This window comes from Dermochelys coriacea, chromosome 3 (assembly GCF_009764565.3).
Source record: "Dermochelys coriacea isolate rDerCor1 chromosome 3, rDerCor1.pri.v4, whole genome shotgun sequence".
Classification (NCBI taxonomy): domain Eukaryota; kingdom Metazoa; phylum Chordata; order Testudines; family Dermochelyidae; genus Dermochelys; species Dermochelys coriacea.
In genome coordinates, this window is record NC_050070.1 from 48,276,362 (window position 1) to 48,299,430 (window position 23,069).

General features: G+C 42.0%; 1 protein-coding gene and 1 long non-coding RNA gene across 6 annotated transcripts in view; one reads left to right on the top strand and one right to left on the bottom strand.

Moving 5' to 3' along the window:
- BEND6 (BEN domain containing 6) overlaps positions 1–16,731 on the top strand; it is a 41,819-nt gene extending 25,088 nt beyond the window's left edge. For 3 of the 4 annotated variants that reach the window (XM_043510404.1, XM_038397739.2, XM_043510403.1), the window contains 3 exons: positions 1,114–1,306; positions 4,982–5,120; positions 14,041–16,731. In XM_043510404.1, the coding sequence (XP_043366339.1) occupies positions 1,114–1,306; positions 4,982–5,120; positions 14,041–14,317 (609 nt within the window). In that variant the 3' untranslated portion in view covers positions 14,318–16,731. Of the gene's footprint in view, positions 1–1,113; positions 1,307–4,981; positions 5,121–8,187 lie in introns of all 4 variants that reach the window. The other variant, XM_043510405.1, reaches the window with a different exon arrangement.
- The window catches only part of LOC119853979, a 49,205-nt gene that overhangs the window by 22,495 nt on the left and 3,641 nt on the right, over positions 1–23,069 (bottom strand). The window contains exons 2-3 of one of the 2 annotated variants that reach the window (XR_006279810.1): positions 19,245–19,297; positions 8,388–8,525 (exon numbers count right to left, since the gene is read on the bottom strand). This is a non-coding gene — a long non-coding RNA (uncharacterized LOC119853979). Of the gene's footprint in view, positions 1–8,387; positions 8,526–19,244; positions 19,298–23,069 lie in introns of those variants that run through there. The other variant, XR_006279811.1, reaches the window with a different exon arrangement.

Consider the following 23,069-nt stretch of genomic DNA (forward strand, 5'->3'; position numbering starts at 1 on the left):
ACCACAGGATGACTATGAGCCGCCAATGTGATATGGCCGTGAAAAAAGCTAATGCGGTCTTGGGATGCATCAGGCGAGGTATTTCCTGTAGAGATAAGGAGGTGTTAGTACCATTATACAAGGCACTGGTGAGACCTCAACTGGAATACTGTGTGCAGTTCTGATCTCCCATGTTTAAGAAGGATGAATTCAAACTGTAACAGGTATAGAGAAGGGCTACTAGGATAATCCGAGGAATGGAAAACCTGTCTTATGAAAGGAGACTCAAGAGCTTGGCTTGTTTAGCTTAACCAAAAGAAGGCTAAGGGGAGATATGATTCTCTCTATAAATATATCAGAGGGATAAATACCAGGGAGGGAGAGGAATTTAAGCTCAGTACCAATGTGGACATAAGAACAAATGGATATAAACTGGCCATCGGGAAGTTTAGACTTGAAATTAGACGAAGGTTTCTAACCATCAGAGGAGGGAAGTTCTGGAACAGCCTTCCAAGGGAAGCAGTGGGGGCAAAAGACCTATTTGGCTTCAAGATTAAATTCTATAAATGTATAGAGGCGATGGTATGATGGGATAACATGATTTTGGCAATTAATTGATCTTTAACTATTCATGGTAAATAGGCCCAATGGCCTGTGATGGGATGTTAGATAGGGTGGGATCTGAGTTACCCAGGAAAAAATTCTCTGTAGTATCTGGCTGGTGAATCTTGCCCACATGCTCAGGGTACTCTGATTTCTACATGTAAACAGCAGGTGCATTAGATAGCTAATAGCCTAGATCCAGATTTCAGAGCTCTTGCTAACATTGGTGAGCATTTACGGAGGCAAGTAGTTCCACTGAAACCAATGAACCTGCTCGAGAAAATGTTCACCAACATGAGTAAGGCACCACAATCTGGCCCCTCCCTTGTATCTGCAAAATGTATTTTATATGTGCAGTTCCAAAATTAGATGTGCACACAACTTGGGCACCCAGTTTTGAGTGCACTGGTTTAGATGCTGCTTTTGAAAATGTTAAAATGTTGGGAAAAAAATTTAAGAAAAGCATGATTATATTTGGTTGTATTTTGTGAGGATTGGAACAGTCATGTCTATGACAATTGTATTTTTCAGTTCAAGATTGAAAAATGGCAGATTGCCCTTTGTAACAAGAGCAAGCCTCAAAAGTTTATAAATGATTTGATGCAAGCCCTTTATACACATGAATACATGGCCACGCATAGTCTGACAGGTGCAAAATCCTCCTCTTCGAAGGATAAAGCGGCAAAACCAGCAATGAATCAGAATGAAGTTCAGGAAATCATAGGTGATGACTAGTTTATATTATTTGATATGGCACTGTGTCTCATTTTTCATCACACTTTCAACTGCCACATTCATGTTACTAATTCATTTTTATTTGTTTTGGTCTTTTCACATTTATCTCATTACTGTTAAAAATGAAGAATCAGTAAAAAGCAAAATACCTTTTGTTCCTATTATATGGATTTTGGATTATTAATATTTATTATTAAACATTTATATAGCACTGTTTATAGCAAAATTTATATTGCATGGTGCTCTACAGAAACTAAGAATACCACCTAAAGTAGTCAGACATAGACTGAAGATAATGGACAAAGGAAAGGGTAGGCAAAGAGAGGACAAGAGTATATATAAATATAAATAATGCCAGCTATATTCTTTAGTGAGTGAACGTGATAAGTTCTGATATTTTGAAAGAGGTTAAGATTGGGTGAGGCACAGGAATGGAAAGCAAGGCAAACAAAGCAGGGCTTAATAGAAGGGTTTAAAGACAGAAGATGGTTGGTGCCCATGAAAGGGTGGTTCATTTCAGGTTTAAGGAGTAATGTGGAAAAAAAAGACCCAAATGTGAGAGAGGGAGCAAGAGATTAACTATTTGTCCTACTTTGTTTCTTTTAAGTGTAGGATGGCAAGATGGTTAGCAACAGGCAGTGAGATGTAGGCTGGGCAGAGCTGGTTGTCATTTTAAAAAGGGAGGACAAGGAGCTTGAAATGTATGCCAAAAGAGAGAGGGAGGTAGTGAAGAGACTTGAGGGAGTGACCTGGTTCTAATAGCAGAGGAAGGTTATTTTAGCTGTCAAGTGGTGGCTAGACTGAAGTAGGGAGAAGTAATTTGGGAAGAGAGAAAGAGATTATAGTAGCATAGGTGAGATAGTCATGGCATGAATGAGCATTTTGTCAGCACATGTGGAGAGGAAAGGGTAAATTTTAGAAGTGTTATAGAGGGAGGAGTGACAAGATAAGGGAAGTGCCTAGTTTTAGTTGAGGAGAAGAAGAAAAGAGCAGCTCAAGATAACTGCAAAGTTTGTTTATTTGATTTTAGCACTAAGTGACAGGGAAGTTGGAGTTATCAAAAGTGATAGAGAAAGTGTGTTTGTAGGAGGAAAGATTTAGAAGGTCTTTTCCATGTTTCATTTTTAAAAAACATGAGGCCATTCTTGAAATATCAGGGAGCTAGGAAGAGATGCCAGCCTGGACAGATAGGGTGGGTAGATTGAGGAGCCATCAACAGAGGTAAGAGGAAAGGTCTTGGTGACCTCATCCATTTTCCAAGTGCCAGTGGGTGGGGGGGAGAGGGCCAGGAGGGGAGAGGACAAAGGATAGACCCCCAAGAATCACCAGCATATTGGGGAGAGAAGATGGGGGACCTACCAAATGCAGCACTGAAGGAGCAGTCAAACAGGTAAGAAGAAAATGACAGCTAAGCATGCCCAAGGAAGAGAGAGTGTTACAAAAAGGTGGATATTTGATTATGTTAAAAGCAGCAAAGATTGAGCAGAATGAATTTGGAGAACAGACCCTGGACTTGGAATGGGAAAGATTATTAGTGACTGTTGTGAGGGCAGGTTCAGTGGAATGGAGTGGGCAGAAGTCAAACAGGAGGGAATTGTAAAGGGGGATGGAGGAGAGGGAATCAAGGCACTGGGAATAGACAGCTATACAAGCAGCTTGAAGATATGTGGAATGATTGAAGTTTGGATGAGTCAGCATGGATACATGCTGGAAAAGAGCACAATTGATGTTACATTTGCACTATGAATCCTCATGGAGAAGTTCAGAGAAAAGAGATGGTCACTGGGTAAGGTCTTTGTGAACCTAGAAAAGCTGTACAATCATGGAGAAGTGTGCCAGAAGGATATGTCCATCTTATCCAGGATACATATGATGGAATGAGTTCTAGAGTCAAAGCTAAATAGAGCTACAGTAGAGAATGACTGAGGAGGGAGGACCCACCATAAAGGATATCACAGGCAGAGAGCTTAGAAGGGTGAAAAAATTTAAATTCCTAGGATCAATGGCTGACTCTGGTTCTTTCCTGAAAGATGCTAGGCATTGTACTAAAGCTGCATGCTGCAAATGGCAGGCATTGACCCCAGTTCTCTATGACAAAAAGATGCCAATAAAGTTAAAAGGAATTATTTGCCAAAAGTTGTTGTGAAGGCCAAGACTATAACAGGGTTCAAAAAAGAACTAGATAAATTCATGGAGGATAGGTCCATCAATGGCTATTAGCCAGGATGGGCAGGGATGGTGTCCCTAGCCTCTATTTGCCAGAAGCTGGGAATGGGAGATGGGATGGATCACAGAACTTGTTCTGTTCATTCTCACTGGGGCACCTGGCATTGGCCACTGTCAGAAGACAGGATACTGGGCTAGATGGACCTTTGGTCTGACCCAGTATGGCTGTTCTTATGTAAAAAGTAGAGTGTATAAAATGTAATTCAACCCATCTTAATGTACAGAATAGAGACTTGGACAGCCACAGAAAAGGAAATTAGCATGCTCCCCACCACGGAAATGAAGATGTTGAGATGGTCAAATGGTTGAAAACACTGTGATAGGAAACAAACTGAGCTTAGAAGGGGCTTAATATGAGTTGCTCCAGCTGAAGACAAGTTGAGGGAGACTAGGCTATTTTAGTATGGGCATATCCAGCAGAGCCCAGAGAGTTATGTCAGTAGGATGGCTCCTGAAATAATTGTGGCTGGAAGGTGACCAAGGGGGAGACCAAAGACTCAGTATGTGGACTGAATATCAATGTACCTCAGAGAGATCAATCTGCCTGACAGCCTGGCATAAAATCATGAACTTTGGAAGAAGATTATAAAGTCACTGACCCCAAATAGGGAAGTGGCAAGAAAGATGATGACAAGCAGCTCAAAAATAAAGGGGAGACTATAGAAAGAGACCGGGAGTCAAAGGAAGATTTCGCTAGGTGAGGGGAAACAATATGATTGAATGCAGATGGGAAGGAGTCAAAATAGCGAGAGCAACTGATAAGAGACAGAGAAGGAACGAGGAGCAAGTCAGATGTTTTAGGATGTGTGAGGAGATAGGAACAAGCTGGCCAATCAAAGAGTTTCAGGAAAATAGAAGCTAGAAGATTTCATAGTGGGACACATGGTTAAAAGAAGATAAAATCAAAGGCGGACATCAGGATGATGAGGTAGTCAGGGGAGCAAGAAGTAAGAGCTCCTGCTGGGTCATGCATTCAAAGAAGTCAGTCAGCTCCTGAGCATACAGAGCAGGAGGAACAGAAATGGAAGAGGAAGAAGAAAGTAGAGACAAAGGTGGTGAAGAGCTGTCATGAGAGTGGATAAGAGGGTAGGATTAGGATTAATTGGCCAGGAAGAGAACAGAGATAAAGGAAGAAAGGCAGAGTATATATAGGAAGTATATAGTACAGGAAGTCATCAAGGTCATGGGACTTCCTTCTGAGTTGCCCAACAAAGTAAGAGCAGGACTGGCAATATGGAAGGAGAAAACGAGACCGGAAATTGGTAAACCAGGCAAGGAGAGCAAAGAGGCCAAATAGAGAACAGAGTAGAGTAAGTCTCTTTTGGATGTTTAAATATCATAAGCCCAAATGATGTAACTTGAATCATACACTTAATATTTTCCCTGATTTGGCTCTTTGATCTGAAGGTCTCATAAATGTCATCTCTTTATTTTGCAGGAATCACAAAACAGTTATTTCCAAATACAGATGATGCTTTAATTAGGAGAATGATGGGGCAAAAGCTAAACAATTGCACCAAGAAGCCAATTTTAAGCAAAGATTTTAATTCAGTTGTTTTTCAGAAGCATAGCTTTTGGTAAGTCTTTAAAAAAAAATCAAGCCTACCTCCCAAATGTATTTTAATATGTGTCTATGTCATTGCAGTAACAGAAACTAAAGTCATCTCAAAATTATCTTTCATATATATGTTCATATTGATACAGTTGCCCAATATGGAGATCCTTTCATATCCTTGTATAAATTTTACAAAATACAAAAGTACTCTTTATTTACATAGCAGCACAACAAGACTTCTCATTCTAGACAGACCACACAGGGAAAGTAAGTTAAGGGAAGAAAATACAGAAGATTTAACATCCTCAAAATCAATAACAGACTAATTTGATGAATATGTCTATTATAGAGTCTACATTATTTAGTCTTCCTATTACAAAGCCATTTTGTCCTCTTCATATGAATTAAATGCGTAAGACTTGAACTTCTACAAGGTTCAGCCCCCAACACCAGTGGATCTCAAGTTCTGCACATATCTCAGGACATCCAAAAGACACAGGGTCAGAAGTTCTGTGCTTCAACAAGATTTTCTAGTGTTATGATAGTGAAATCCCTGCTACCTGGATAAGATAATATTGACAGGATTTGCATTAATTTACCTGTTAAAGACCCGTGTCTTTGAGGAGGGGATCATGTCATGAAGAAACACCATCCTTCCAGGTGTAGTTTCTCCTACTCTTAGCCCACTCCACAGACTTCTTTCGTAAAGCAATTTGAAATCTACTAATAAAAATGCCATATAGGAGCTAATAATAATGATTAGCATTATTCTCAGTTTATATATATAGGTATGGTCTAAAAATACTAAACCTGTCCCTGTTTTTAATGAAGTCACCAATTTCTATTACAATGTTTTCAGGTGTCATTCAAAATAATAGAGTTTAATAGAAAATGAGACCTATATGACACTATGCAAGTCAATAAGAGTGGAGATTTTTGGAGAAAATCTGTTTAATGAGGGACAAAACTATTGACCTTACGTTAGGACTTTTGGAAAGAAATATCCTCCCAAAGGTCCACATTCTCCTACATCATTGTCAACCACTAAACAGTCAATTCACATAAAGGCCCAATGGAACAGACACATCTGTGTTGCATACAGTACTTCTGTCAGACTCCTCTTGTTTTTCGGCATCAATACTACATAGCTGTGACTCACACCACCTTTTAAATTTATGTGAAATATTGATTAGGCATTATCAGAGCTGTTATATTATATTGTGCCAAAGATCTTGTTATTGCAGTGACAAGATGAATTGTATCAAAGATTCACACCCAGTGTTTCAAGTCACTAGGCCTTCTTGATGCCTCAAGCAGTCTTCAAAGCACTATCATAAAGTGAGTGGCCATGTTTATTTGCATGGCATTTTGCATTCAATTTAAAAAAATACGTTACTAATGCTGGAATATTTTATTTTTACTGTGATGCATTGTGGTATAAGGATTTTTGTTTTAGCACTGTAACTGTCCTTGTTACAGTTGGGTTAAAAGTGACAGATTAGGATTGCCACAAAGAACCTGAGTAATAAAATCTGTAGGTCCAAATTTTCCTCTCACTTTCCACAGGCATGGGAAACTGGCTCCTCAGCATTCTCCTCCAGCCTCACGGAAGCTTTTCTTGTGAGAGCTCCATGAGGAACTGGATCCATGACTAGGGAGCCAGGGAGAGGGCTGGGAGGATGGCTGCTTACCAGTGCATCACCACACTCCAGAACCATAGGGCATACCAAACCAAGTGCAAACTCACTATGTTTCCAGCCACCTTCTGAGAGCAACCTATAGGGGTCCTTACTTCACTTTAGATCAGGGTCGGTCAAACTTTTTGGCCTGAGAGCCACATTGGATTTTGGAAAATTGTATAGCGGGCCAGTTAGGGGAGGCTGTGCTTCCCCAAACAGCCAGGCATGGCCTGCCCCCTCCCCCCCCGCTGCTTCTTGCTCCGATGCCCCGCCCCCCCGGACTCCTGCCCCATCCAACCCTCCCTGTTCCCTGACAGCCCCCCCAGGACCCCTGCCCCATCCACCCCCCTGCTCCCTGTCCCCTGACTGCCCCCAGAACCTCCGTCCCTGACAGTCCCCCACCGCCCCAATCAATCCCTTTTCTCATTCCTGAAGGCCCCCCAGGACCCCTGCCCCATCCAACCACCCCAAGAACTCCTTCCTCTGACTGCCCCCCACCTCCCCATCCAACCCCCCCTCTCCTTGCTGACTGCCCCCCTGGGACCCCTGCCCCCATTCAACCCCCCTGTTCCTCACCCTCTAACCTCTCCAACCCCTGTCCACACCCCCGCCCCTGACCACCACCCCAAACTCACCTGCCTTCTATCCAACCCCCGCTGCTCCCTGCCCTCTTACTGCGGTGCCTGGAACACTGGTGGCTGGCGGCGCTATAGCCACGCTGCCCGGCTGAAGCTAGCCACGCCACTGCGCAGCACCAAGCACCGGGTCAGGCCGGGCTCTGCAGCTGCACTGTCCCAGGAGCTCGCAGCCCCGCCGCCCAGAGCATTGTGCCAGCGGCGCAGTGAGCTGAAGCTGCAGGGGAGGAGCCAAGGGCTAGCCTCCCACGCCAGGAGCTCAGGGGCCAGGCAGGAAGGTCCCATGGGCAGTAGTTTGCCCACCTCTGCTTTAGACGTTTTTCATTTTCAGATCTAGTAGATTATTGCAGAATTCAGTCTTCTGTTAACTGCTTTCTTCTCCCTAACTTAACTACAATGTATGCCTTAACAATGCAAGAACAGTCATATCTACATAAATCTAGATACTATGTAACAAACTATATGCAGTTACAAACTATCACAGTCTACAAAGCATCATCTATAAACTTTTCAGAAAGTGACAGAAACACTGTTATATTGTTTTCACAGACTGAAAGTTCACCATGAGCCAAATTTATGTTTCATTATTAGAAGCAATCCCTTACGATATAGAGTTAGTCATATAATATTAATGAAAGGTATTTGACAAATTTACTGGTTTTGTCACATAATTTATTCTCCAGGTGTATTTTGCTCTATTCAAATAGTTCTAAAGTTTATCAGAAATGCTTTGCTGAATATATTATTCAATTGTTATTCATTGTTTGTATTGCAGTGGTGCCAAGAGGCCCTATTTATGGACTGGAGGGGCCATCTGTACTAGATAATGTATAACGCTAAGACTATAACCAAACAATGGGCCCTGCTCCAAAGAGTTTACAATCTAACAGATACCTTGGAAACTAATTCAATACCATATCAACCAGCTTCAGTCCCAAATACTGGCAAACATGAGATACCCAGCACATGTTTATAACTTGTATCACTAAACAAAATCAGAGTTTCACAGATATTCAACTTAGACAGAGGCACCATGCCATGAAAATTCTGACCTTGGATAGGGGATTCTGGGGAATCACAGTGGGGCTGCAGGTGGGCAGGCAGTAAATACATCTGAAACATAATAAGAAAATTTATTTTTATTCACTTAAGTGTAGCACTGGAGGGGGCGTATTTCGATCTGGGAGAGGGGTTTCAATTGTTTCTTCTGTAGCTGCCACTTCAGAATTCAGCTTTCCATCTCTGAGTCTTAAGTCATTCTTTCAGACCTTCATCCTCTGTAGCCCAGTTTGCATATTACATTGATCAAAGTGGCAAACAATCGAGGGTTTGGGCTTTTTACTTTTTATTGATCTGAATATTTTACAAGACATTCTGTGTGGTAGTAAAACAGAGATTACATACAAACAAAACTACACAATCCATAGTCACCAAAAACTCACAGATACAAAATTCTCACTGGTCCCAGAGAAAAAATAAAAGCATTAACAGTAAAATACATATAGTCTGTTTTCATCTCCTGTCTATGAATAAACACTGAAGGTGAGATTTTGTGCTGCGCCTCTAAGAGGGGCAGCACAGAATTCACAGCCCAGGATGTGCCTGATCCTGGGCTGCTCCAGTGGAGTGGCCCCCAGTATAATTTAGACCACCTTGGAAGCTTATCTATGTTACAGCAGCAACCCCATGCTGCTGTATGAACCACTGTGATGTTCAGAATTTTATCTGAGCAATACTGTACATTACGGCCTCACCTCTAACACATCTCTACATTCACCAGTCCTACCCCTGGCATGCCCTTTACACCAGGGCTTACAAATGGGCCCTTAGAAAGCAGCCGTACAGGGGATGCACCAGGGGAACTCCAGCAACCAAGTACAAGACTTTTAGGATATGCTACACAGCAATGTAAGCCTAGGGTAAGTGGGACTCAAGTCAGGTCAGGGAACCCAGGGCTTGATCATCTACATTGCATTTTAACCCTCGGTTAAGAATTTCCTGACCCATGCTCGAACCTAGGGCTCTGGTGTCCACACTGCAGTGCACAGGCATGAGTCAAAGTAAACATATTCCAAAGTGCCTAGTACCCCCTGACCAATGTCAACACTCTACTCCTTCAAAAATGGTGCATTGTGGGAAAACTGTACCGTCCACCTGCTTCCCCAACTGTGACCGTGCTATTGATGGTACTCAGCTGTCCATAAGGAGCACATGAGAACATAAACTGCATAATTAGCTCCCCTGGTGACAGTCTCAGTAGAATGACTGTGATTTGAGAAGGCTTTACACTGAACTACCATCTAATCTGAGAATTGGGCTCTCCACCTCTAGGCTGAGTCACATTGGCTGGAAATTGCCCCTGTGCACCTGTTCTGAGGATAATCAGGACATCAGTCTCCAGGGCTGTCAAACTATTAAAATGAAACTTTGCAATTCTTCATTTTTAAAATGGGACAAACTCAGTAAAGGAGGTTTTGTCTGGCTGGTTTTTGTTTTTTGAAAATCAAGGTTTCAGAGGAAAAACACATACACCAGTCTGGTGCAGTGCAGTGTGCTCCAGCACACCCTGGGGAACCTTATACTTGCTCCTGCTGCACCATTGGCAGGCAGGGATAAAGGATTCCCAGGGCGGCTGCAGGGAAGTTTTGGGGCTGGCTCCCACTCTCTGCCCTTACAGTGCATGCTGCCCAGACACCTCTGCACACATAGCCTCAGGGTGGGCCAGGAGCAAGGGCCAGAGAATGAGCAGGACCAAGCGGCTGCCCTCCAGAGAGAGGGAGAAGAGCTTCCAGCTCAGCAGGGGAGGAGGGCGACCCCCAACATTGTGGCTGCTCTCACCCCCTGCAGGAAAGCCGCTTGGTCCCTGCTCCACTCTCTAGCCCCCTCTTGCCCTCCATGGGCTGTGTGTGCAGGGGCACCTGGGCTGCATGCACTGCCGGGGAGGCAAGTGAGAGCCAGCCCCCAAATTTCCCCACAGCAAGGAGGAGCCAGAGCCACCACAAGGGGAGGCTGTGGGGAGGTTTTGGGGCTAACTCCCATTCACCACCCTGACAGTGCATACAGTCCAGGTCCTCCTGCACACACAGCCCCAGGGGGGTCCGGGAGCAAGGGACAGAGTGGAGCAGGAACCAAGTGGCTACCCTGCAGGGACGGGGAAGCAGCAGAGCTTTTGGCTCAGCACAGCCAGAGGAGGGATGGACCCCAACGTCCTAGCAACTGGGAGTTGCCTCCCACTTGTCAGCTTTGCCCCCTGCTCAGGGCAAGTTCTACACAGCAGCCAGGAGGAGCTGGACCTACCACCACGAGAGGAGCAGGAATGAGGAGCGCGCTTGGCCAGGCAATAATGGCGCTTCCAGTCACTGCTCTGGCTGCCTGCAGTGCTGCTGTTCTGCCGCAGGGAACTCTGGGATACACCCGGAGGACTTCCGGGACCTGAGTCAAGCACACAGGAAAGCAATAGGGCTCAGACCTCAGGTCCCAGTTTAACACTGGCTCAGACCATCCAGTGGGACCTGGGAGCTCTAAGTTAATACAATTAGTGGATGGGTGCAGGGAGGATTAGTCTTGAGCCCAGGCTCAAGCCCAGGTTTACATTGCTGTGTAGACATAGCCTTAGGAACCCTTTATGCTGCACTGATCCTTGTATCTGGTGTAAAGGGGCTGGAGATGAGGTAAGGATCTCACCCTACAATATTCTAGTCAGGTAGAAGATAGAATTCTGAGGCAATCTAACTGTAATCTGTCGTCTGGCTGTAAGACCATGTAGGGAAGTGTAGAGCTGGTCTGCTGACTGCTCTTTATTCAGAACAAGTAGATTTCATTAGCTTCACTAAGGAACGGAAAAGGCCAGAGTCTCTCTGAGACAAAAGAGGGGATCCACAGAGGAGTAGGACTTCCAGCAGAGATGGACCATATTCCCCATTCAGGAGGGTTTGGGACTTAGGCTTGTGACCCTGATCCTGCAATTCTGTGACTGGTCATAGGGATTTACTCACACAGTTCTCAGGACTAGACTGGTAACTACAGTCTTGCCTTAAGGTTTTGTTACTTTAATTATGAATAAAGATTAACCCGAGGAAGGGAGGCTTGAGTTTAGCAGTATCAGCTGTATGGATAATGTATTTGCTGCCCCTAGAGTTTGGTGTCCTCTATAAATATGATCACTGTTGAATTTATGCTAAAAGAAATATCCAACAAAGAAAGAGATGAAGCAGCCATATAGGATAAAAAGACGTACTCTATATTTTGTAGTTTAATTGGTCCAATAGTAATCCAAATCCTATTACAGTATTTGACTGCACTATAAATTGTAAGAAGCTTGAAAACTAACAGACACTGCACAAATCTGTTATGATACCTACTACTCACCAAGCCTCATGGAAGTGCTCCACTGACCACCAGTTTACTACTTGAGAACCACTGAGATAACAGCAAGTGAAAGAATTTTCATATTTGTTTTTTCCTCATTGGATAACCAATAAGGCAATACGTAACCCAAAAAATATAAATACACCAGCAAGGATAGAATACAACTTACTGTATTGTATATTTTTGCTATTTCTCCCAAGGATGAGAAGGCCCCTTAAAACAATCATTATGCTTGTCTACATGGGAGGTTATTCCTGATTAACTCCATTTGTGGATGGAGAATAATAATAGTGCCTTATTGCAAATAAACTTAATCCACTTCCAAAACGGAGTCACAGTGGGTTACGTTAATTTAGGATAAAACATTCTTTTTCTGGAATACTAGCATCTACACATGGAGATAATCAGGAATAGTTTATCTGTTTTAAACTCACACACTACTTTATTCTGGATTAATATTCATGATTAGCCCTTTGTTATCTGTATTACAAACCATGTGTCAGTTCACTATAATATTCTGTTTTGTTTCATGAAAGCAGCAATAGCCTCAAACAATGTTATAAAACTATCTGAAAATCGGAAAGTATATTTTTAAAAAATTCACACAGGTTGTGAAAAATAATATAAACACTATGTAAGCTGTAGCTCACGAAAGCTTATGCTCAAATAAATGTGTTAGTCTCTAAGGTGCCACAAGTACTCCTTTTCTTTTTACTATATACATTATAAGAAAAGGAGACACACTTGGTCTCCATTGTGAGTACTGAATGCTCATAGAGTTTAATGCCAGAAGGGACCACCAAATCATCCAGTCTGATCTCCTGAATATCACAGGTCACCAACACCACCCAGACCAGTACACTAAACCCAAGAACTGAAAATAGAACAAAGTATTACAGCCCACAGGATACTAATCTATTACACGCCACAGGCAGAGAATAGGAGGGATCAAAGTGCACCAATGCCCAAGGCCCCTGCAATGGCAGGGAATTGATTCTTTTATATCCATCTCTTTTTTCTGGCCTGATGATCTACAAACTTTGCTGCTTTCTTGCTTCCTCTGCTGTGTAAAGACATAAGTATTCCTGAAACTATGGCAGATGGAGCTAGATATAATACCATCATAACTTTCCCAATTGTTTTTTAATAATTAAAAGGGAAGGTCTTTTGGCAGTAAGTATTTGTAAATAATACTTACCATCCCTTTTAAAAAATGCATTTATATCCAATACAATGCTCATTGAAACCAATGGTAAAACTTCCACTAATCCAATGCATGCTGATCAGAATGTATAAGAGCTAAGTACTGTTATTTTTATTTTATTAACAAAAAGAGTATTATATAATTAAGTATCACAGTATCTTTATAATGTAGATTATTTTTCCTTTAAAAAGTACTTAGTAATAATATCCTAGATGGATTGGGCTATACACAAAATTAAAGACGAACATGTCTTTTTTTATTCTTTGACCACTCGTTCCTAAAGTCTTCTGGCCCTAAAAAGTCTGTATCAACTCTGATTTAAAAGTACTTCCAACATCTGTATAGTCAAACACAAGTCTCTATTGATTCAGTTATAACAACGAAGGAAGAAGCTATAAATAAAATAACAGTGCTAGTTGAGGTATCCTCTAAGAACTAAAGATTGGGTATCAGTTTCCAGTAATATTATATTTGGGCAGTAGGGACAAGATGAACCTCTGAATTCTCCTATTATATATATATAGGTCATTGCCCTGCCCAAATTTCCACTAATGTAAAATTTGCTTACCCAAAGGGAAAAAAAATTTTCAAGATAATTATTTCCAAAATGGTCAATTGAGAATGTAAAACCATACTCCAGAATTAGAAAAGAGAGATTTAAAAGTTCTCAGTAGATCTGTAGCCCCTTCAGTACACGACCCCAAAATGAAGTGCTGGGAAGAGAGGCCAAGAAAAATAGAGCCGATAATGTAATGCTGCAGTAACAACTCATCCATAGGCCAATAACCAATTCATTCTGGTGGCACAGCTGGGAGCAAATTAAAAAAAAACATCAAAATCCAGGCCACAATTCAGAGCTACAAATGCTTCACTACTGGGTCCTAAGCGGAGAGAAAAAAACTTCATCTGAAAACCATCAGGCTGAGGAGACACAAGGAAAAAGAGACAGTGCCAAGGGAGGACATGAGCTAAAGTTAAATAAACAGACTCGGCAGCAGTAGGAGTCTCAAAACTATTTTCAGTAACCCCTTGTTTAGATATTAATTGTCTCAACAGTGGTTCGCCAGCTCCTCCTCCCAGCACTCAGGACACCATCCCATCAGCTCCTGTTTCCAGTGCAAAAGAGCAGCAGGATGATGACTCACTGGCTTCTCCCACACCAGTTCAGCACGGTGACGCCTCTCTGGCTCCTCCTCCCCACAGCACACAAGCTCAGCAAAGTGGTGTCACACCAACTTCTTTCAGCATGGAGTCTCATCAAGGCAGAAACTCACCGGCTCCTACTTCCAACCAGGGCTGCAGACAGAATTTCAGGAGCTCCGACAAGAAGTAAAAGTGGACCCTTCATAGCAGTTCAGGCAGACACTGGAGGATGGGGACAGTAGAAAATGGGCAGACAGAAGTGACACTTAATAGCGTGTTCAGACCCTAGCAACAGTTGGCAAAGATATTGGAAGAGGAATAGAGGTCTGGGGCCAATTTTCTGATTTGTAATGAAAATCCCACAGTATAGAAAAAAAATTCAAAATGCTTCAATATCTTCAGATTTAAGATACTATAAAATACATGCATGTCCTACTGTAGTTCAGAATGGATTATAACTTGTTCCAAAATAATACAAATGTTCTCTATAACCAGATAATGGACACACTATTTAAGATAATGCCAAAAATAAAACCAAGAGGAGCTTCCCAGCCCAGACCAAACACCCATCTATACATATGAGAGAAAGATCTTTAGTCTTCCAGACAGTAGAAGGTATTTTACTATAATCCAAGGGCCCTGAGAGGTTTAAAACAAGGACAGACAATGCATGGTTAGGATGCAGATAGTGTTAGTCTTCAGAAGGATGAAAAAACAGGGACTCAAAGGCCCAGATCTACAGAGACTTAAGCACCTAAACCCCAAAGGAGTTCCCTTTGTTGATCCAGGCTAAGGATACTATTGGATCACCAGGGAGTGGTTCCCTCAGGAGCTGCTGTTCTTTTGCCCTATTAAGGGGAGTCAGGGAGAAGAGGGAACTAAGGCTCACTTTTATCTCTAAGGGTTTGGGAGGAGGCTCAGATTTCTTTTGGCCTAGATGCATGGGGGGCTTGGAGCATCTTTTCTCCTCTGGAGACAGTAGGAGTGTGATTGCCAGCGTGTAAGCATTTTGCCAGGGCAGTTCTCCATATTAGCCCCCAGCAGGTACTATATGTGGCCTGGTGAATTTTAGATTATTTCTTAGAAGAGTGTGAGAGAAAAAGCAAATTACAGTAACCCGAAGGCAGATAAAATCACTTGGCACCACTCAAGTGAAAAATTGTCCCTTCAACAAAGTTGTGTGTCTTTCTCCACTACATGTCCCACAACTCCCACTCTGTTCACCTAGCCCCCTCTGACTCTTCTCTCTGCACCTGCCCTACTCCGTTTTACCTCATGAGCGGAGGTGCAGGAGATGGACACCGGATGACCTCCTCTTCAGGGCTCCTTTCTGCCAGTGCCCTGGCTTTACAAAGTTTAATTGGTTCACAAATCCCAAATATCCCTTTTTTTAGTGAACATGAGGAGTCCCTTCTCTTTTTCTCCAGGGACTAGAAAGTGGGTTATGAAGTGGGGTGTGGGGGGCTCCTGCTTCTCTTGACCTGGAGGGCAGTTCTCTTGATGAATGCACTGTGGAGGACAAAGATACCAGTGCTGCTGCCGCCCATAGTGTCTGACTTGGAGAGACAGTACAACAGGGTCTGACAGGAAGTATGTTCCTGCTGTGGCTGCTGTAGCCCCTCAGAAAATATGGTACCTGTCTTTGAGAGCTAACCACCCCTTTAGCCTGGTCCATTGAATTATGAGTGTTCCACTGTGGCTGATCAAAGAGAAGCAGCCGGCAGCCAGCTTGACTTTGGAAAGCATAGAGAGGGGTAGTAGGATTGAGAGGGACTTCTGTCTTTGAAAACCTTAGAGACAGACTTTTCCCATAATTCTTTGCGGGGTTTTTGTTGTTGTTGTTGTTGACTCCTGGCTTCCCAAGAAATCTGTTAGTGACATATGGGCCAGTGCAAGCTTGGGTGCAGGAAGCATCAGAAGTATTGCTTTTAATTTTGAGCATCTTATTCCCAGAAAGATATTGACAAATTGGAGGGAGTTCACAGAAGAAAGACAAAGTTATTGAAGAACTCATTTACAGTGGAAAAAACTAACAGAGCTACATATTTTTTCCTGTCTAAGCAGTGACTAAGGATCAGAGCATATAGTAATAGTCTACAAATATTAGGGTCTAAAGGTGGAGATAGAGAAGTTATTTATATTGGTTTAAGGGGATATAAATATAAGTAACAGGATGAAGTTAAGAAAGAGAATATTCAGGGTGAATGTCCAAAAAAAAAAATGTCCTGACAGTAAGATGTATTAGGCTGTGAAATGGGGTCTCCCAAGGAAAGCCCAGTTTATATGACAATGCACAGATAAATGCATTGTAAAGAAGATTTTTGCATATGCAGGGGAATGGACTAGGTGTTCTAATAGATCTTTTCCATCTTTAACATCTATGCTTTTCCTTGTAGATAGGTCTAAGATGAAAGCAGATAAAACAACATGCCAGAAGGCTGTGACTCATGGTGTTAACCACCAGACATAAAATATAGGTGAAAGGATGTTTTGCTACTGTGTATATATTGTACATGAACCTGTAGGTAGTGCATTATTAATGTATATACTTAATCATATTTTGTAAGCAACTTTCTATAAAAATAAAATTAAAACATACTGTGCTCTTACTGTCATATTTTGTTCTTCTTCTGCATTCTCCTTTTATGTCTGGCTATTTCCTTTCATCAGTCTCTTTCCTTGTCCTCTACACTCCTCTCATCTATTTGCTGTAGTTCTTACTAAGACCCAAAACTAGAGGCCCACAAATTCCATGGCCAGTGGAGGGCTTAGCTTGGATTATAAAGGCTCCCTGACCTGAAAGGCTGCCTGTGACTGTGGTGCATTTCCTTTGCTGAGCTGCCAGCCAGGCTTCTGGACATGGGCAGCACCAGGTCAGCCAAGGAGCTTTACAACATCTGAAGGCAGTAAGCACAACAGAGGGAGTCAAACACAAATAGCTGAGCTCTGACTTTCTCTTGGCACAGGCAGATAACAGCCCTGAAAGATATTGCTACAGTCCTACAAGGTTATTTCCAGGGGCTCTTCTAATCCATAAGCCTGGCGGGCAGAAAAGGAAGAGATAATGATGTAATGCAGAGAGAAAAGAGCTGGAAAACTTGGAGGGCCGTGGTGAGAGAGTGAGGATGCTGGGATACAGAGGGAGAGAGCTGGAAGAACAGGGAAATTCTTGGCTCCACTCTGGGTTAGGAGGGAACAAAGTAATGTGTGGAGCCAACTCCTTTTCCCTCTCCAAATAAAGGGCCAGAGATACTCCTCTGAACATACACAACTTCATGGTTAGTACATTTTTATTATTCACATTTCTTCATTGTTCCCCTTGTAATAATGATGGGGAAGGGGTTCTGGGAATCCAGGAGGACTTCCTCACTCCACAGCAACCCAGATTTTCTGATCTTCATGACAAACTGAAAGACATAGGCACCCTTCTCACATGTTTTTCCTGGGGAGCAGGAGGATAATTGATGGAGCGGATGTTGAGAAACATGCTCATTTCAAATTATAAAGATGAGGTGACATCACATCATAGTGTGAAAAGAGGAGGTTCTAGAACAAATCTATATAATAAATGGCAACATCAACAGGAATGAATGTTAGACAAAGTGTTCTGAAGAAATTTGAAAATGTAGTGGCTGAGCTGCTAATGAAAGTATGTTCATATTAATCATCTTACACCAGCAAAGAATTGGGCAGTTGCAAGTATTATAACTATATTTTAAAAGATGTTGGGGTGACTCTGGGAATTACAGACTATTGAGCCTTCAGTACCAGAAAAATTGGTGAAATGATATTTAAATGCAGTTAAATTATGGCCATCTAGGTATTGTATGAGGAAAAAAACAAAATGCGTTTTCCCATCCACTATGATTTGAGTATGACAACAAAACTGTGAATAAAGAAGAACTTTTTGCTATAATTTATTTGGTCTTCCAACAAGCCCTTGAGAAAGTTCCTTAAACTAGATGAATAAAAAACTAAATAGTCATGGATTAGAAACTGTCTAAGTGACTGAAAACAAAAAGCAGGCATAGGTGGTCGATTTTCATCATGGCAAAAGTTGTTAGCTCTAGGGCCTCCAAGCATTTGCATTAGAACCAGTGTTATTTAATATATTCTTTCATAATCTGATTAATGGGGTGGCACCAATCTCTCGTGAGCGCCCCTTTCTAGTTGGGTTTGTCTGCAGTGATCTCTGTCGGTGGTTTCTCATGTGTTTTTTCAGTGACTCAGCCCTCCAGCCAAGTCACACATACTGTCTGTATGTGAATCAGAAGAGACCCCTTCCAGCATGTACAGTCCACCAGGGGCCTATCTCAGTATCCCTCGGTTGGTGTTTCTCTAGCCTTTCCCAGACTCAATCTTTAAGTAGTCCCAGCCCTGGCATGGGGCTGTACTCCCAGGACTTCCTCCCTGAAGACATTACCTTCCTGTGGCCCTCCCTGGGGGCAGTTCTTACTCAGTCCCAACAGCCAGCCAGGAGCTCCTTCATTGTTCCCCAGGTCCCTGCCAGCAACTGTCTGAGGCTCAGTACCAGCAACCAGCCAGGAGCTCCATTGCTTCCCCAGTCCCTGCCAGCACTGAGCTGTCCATGGTCCTGCTACTCTTTCAGCCAACCAAAAACAGAGTCCTCTCTTCTCCAGCTCCAGGCAGCAACTGACTGCTCTGGTGCTGCTGCTTCCTTTTAGGTGGCCTTTCTGGTCCCTGATTGGTCACTCCAGCAGCCCCTCTGATTGGTTGTCACTGGGCAGAGTGCACCCCCTGTTAGCCCCACACAGTCTTCATCATACTCTCAAAATAACATTTTTTGAATATACCCCCACTTTGCACACAAAGCAACTGATGACAAAAGAGGCTGGTAGCACTGCAGAATATGGAGGCTAATCCTTTTTTACTATGACCTCAATGTGCTCACACATCTTGCCAAAGTCATATTCCATCACCAAACAGCATGAATCAGCAGCTCATGCCATAATAATTGCAATGCCACTAATTAGCTGTTGTCTGTTACAGTTGTTGACGAAAAGGTTGTTTGAGTACACTCACAGTTAATTCTCAGTAACCAAACTTAGCTACATTTATTGTCTAAAGACAAAGCAATAGAATACAAAAATACATACCCTCCTTCTGAGAAGCAATTCTTGTATCTCACAGCATGTTCACTTCATGTAATCTATGTAGAGGGGAGGAAAATCAATTTATTTTCCAATTCTGTACTACATAGTTTCTTTCTCTGACAAAGTATTTGTGCAGACCATGAATTCTTATCCTTGCAAGAGACTACAGCTGGATTTTCTATAGGAAACTTTTCAAAAACTAGAGTGGAAATTATACCAGGATTGACTTTCTTTCTCTTATTAGGAATCCAGTACCAGTCTTCACCATAAGACAGTTACACACACATAGAATTAATAATTTTAAATTCCTTTTTATGTACAACACTCTAAGTATGAACCATTAGAGCACAGCAGTCACAATGCACCCGAGCTAGACTAACATCACTAGAGATTTGTTATTTTTTCTTTAAAATGAAGAATATAACACAGGGCCTAAATCCCCAATATATATTTATAATACCTTACAAAATCAAAATAGGCTTTGGGACTTCTGAGATCTTCTGCTTTCACATAGCATGTGCATGTGCTAGTAGTGTGGATGCTGAAACAACTGGTTATGTAGTACACTTAAATATTTTATTTAATTGTCAATATAATACCCAGGGTACTACATAACCAGTTGTCACTAGATGGGACAGAATACCATACCCAGGAGGTGTGTGGGCTACATATGGTAATTAATCTCTCTCACTCTAAGTGGTCTCGGTGCCACTAGATGAAACAGAACATCACACACAGGAGGCGTGTGGGTTACACTTACAAGTTCACTGTTTGGTACATGAACGTGGCAAAGTTGTTAGTGTACTAGGCACTAGATATTTACATAAATACATTTTAGAAGTCTAATATGGATATACTATTTTGGTCCTTTGATCTCTGTCCAGGTGGATTTTTGAAATATGAGCACATGTCCGTGATTTTTCCTTGCTTATCCTTTTCCCCACATTGATTCTGGAAGATCTGCAATTCCTGGCGTGCCCGAATAGGGGCGTACGTGTTTACTGGTTTGCCACCCTTACTTCTGTGCTGCTCGTGGTGGCAGCGCCGCCACCAGCAGCGCAGAAGTAAAGGTAGCATGGTATTGACTGTTGAGTCTTTGAAAGGGATCCTGCTTGTACAATACAACTTCAAGCACACATCTTGCAGAGACTTTCATGGCTGCTTGATGAGCAATCAACCACTGATGAGAAAGATATGCTTTACAGAGAAATATGCATTGGCACAACAGGAAGAAGTGCAGTAGGAAAGGACTGACTGCATGTAAAAAGGAACATTAAAATGTGATTTACCTTTATTTTTGAGGCTATTACAGTGGTTATTTATAAATGTTAGCTATTCAAAGTAGAAAGAAACTGTCCAGTAGAAACTTTACCCCTCCTTCAGCCCCCTTGCCCTCCACCAATGTTCTCTATTTGGTAGGGATACCATATTTCAAGTTCCCAGATAGGTGTGGAAGTAATTACAAAACATCTTTATTATAATTTAAGGAAATTGTTAAAAGGAATATGTCACACTTTGAGGGAGGTTTCAGAGTAGCAGCCGTGTTAGTCTGTATTCGCAAAAAAGAAAAGGAGTACTTGTGGCACCTTAGAGACTAACAAATTTATTTGAGCATAAGCTTTCATGAGCTACAGCTCACTTCATCGGATGCATTCCGATGAAGTGAGCTGTAGCTCACGAAAGCTTATGCTCAAATAAATCTGTTAGTCTCCAAGGTGCCACAAGTACTCCTTTTCTACTTTGTGGGAGGGCATCTTACTTACAGTTTTCAACTAGAGATAGTCCACAATATAAATATCCACCTATGTAGCTGAAAACCAATTGCCTTTGTGTGTATGTGTATAATTTGCTCTAGCAGTTGTATCTAAATATTCAGGTTGAGTATTTGAAACTCATACTAACTTAACAGGGACTGGATTATTTATCACCTTGTTGTGACACAGCAACTACTATTACAGAGGAGGAAAAAAACCAAACATAGGAAGAAAAGATCTTTTCCACAATACAACATGGTGTGTGGTTTTCAATGCACAATTGACCTGGCGTAATTGGAAGCCTTTGCACGCTACTGCTAACTCACATTGACGTTTGGATTCCGCAACCCCCCCACCCCCCAACACACTCTCAGATAGAAGATATCTACCATTGTAGAATCACCTTTTTCCTAAACTGGATCAGTAAAATCAAACTCTGATTGTATATCACTCTGCAGTTTGGGCCTCACCTAAAGTCACTGACTTCAGTGGGCTTTAGATCAGGCCTTTAGCAGCATATCACATTCATCTTGCACTTCAGTTAAGAGAGAAAGCATTGCAAGGTCATTACTGGTTATGAATTATCCAAGGAGTCATTCAGACAGATGGAGGGTGAAGTTCTACCTAGTAGTCAGTACCTCCTGTTGGAGCAAGCTTAGTGCTCATAAACACCAAAGTTTACTTTGTGTTTAAGAGTAACCACCAACACAAAAGGGTGAAGCAGGAGGTCAGGACAATAGGACTGGGAGAAGTAGAACAATTTAACAAAACATTTTAATAGGCAGCAACAATACACATCTAAAAGGAAACAGACAATGAAACACCCATACTAACAACTGGTATTATCTCTGTCATTCTGTTTCTATAGTTTCAATAACAGTAGCTGATTTTGTAAACAAACACTTCATTCATATTTACAAAATCTTAAAATTCCTACCTAAAACTCTCCTTTGCCTACAAAAAACTTGACAACAAATAGCGAGCTGGTGTGCTGATACCACAGCCTACCATGCTAACCAATATTATTAATGTTTCATTGTACTCTCCCATAATAATAATAATCATGTCTTTCTGTATCCATCAGTTTTCTCTTTTCTTATACTTAGATTGTAAACAGTTTTGGTACAAGGACTATCTTTTTGTTCTGTGTTTGTACAGCACCTAGTCCTGGTCCACAATGGGGCTTTTAGGCATTACCACAATACCATTCAGACTTTCACAGGTTTGTTTACAATTATTAAGATATAAGATTCAAGTTCTTTGGATTTTTTTTCTTAACTTTGTAGATTGTAGAGTTACAAACTGCTGACAATAATATGTAGTATTCATTGACCACTGAAAAAAATATACATTCATGCATTGTAGACAAGTCTCTCCTCCAGTTTCCTCAGATGTGGGCAATAATGATTATCATGGGTACAGAGCTAGCTTTACCTCTGATCCCTTCTCTGCTATCTCTGACTGCACCCACTCACATCAGACTTCATGCCTTTGCCTTTCCTGGGGTGGAATGCTACAATTCTCCCACTCTTAGACCAGGTCCTGGGTTACAGTACCCTATGGATCAATTGTGTTTACTCCAACAGGTTCAGCTGTTTTGAATACCTGTGATTCATCCATTTGGGAGCATGTGACCAGCAATAAATATAATGACCCAAAGCAGACTTCTTAAAACAAGGTATAATTCAATCTTAACATTAGAAAGAAGGGATAAAAAAGAGAAAAGGATTTTTAAAACAACAAATCATCTATATGCACGTCTCCCTCACCTGAGGCTTATCATCCTCCTGAAAACTGAGGAAAGCCTAGTTCTTTTAGACCCCACATGGGCATTTGTGTCTGTCAGTCTGTTCCCCATGAGCAGCTCCCAAACAACAGCCTCCCCTCTGGATATTGTAAATATTTATAGTCATTTTCATCTGTGGGTTCCCTGCATCTGAAAAACATGCTGCGTAACTTGGCTAGAATAGCTCAGGAGTTGTCTCCTAATCCTCCCAGGTCGTGTTTATTTGGAGATGTCTTACGTGGAGCCATTGTCTTACCTTCCTGCTTTTTTTCCCCAACAGTCCGCTAA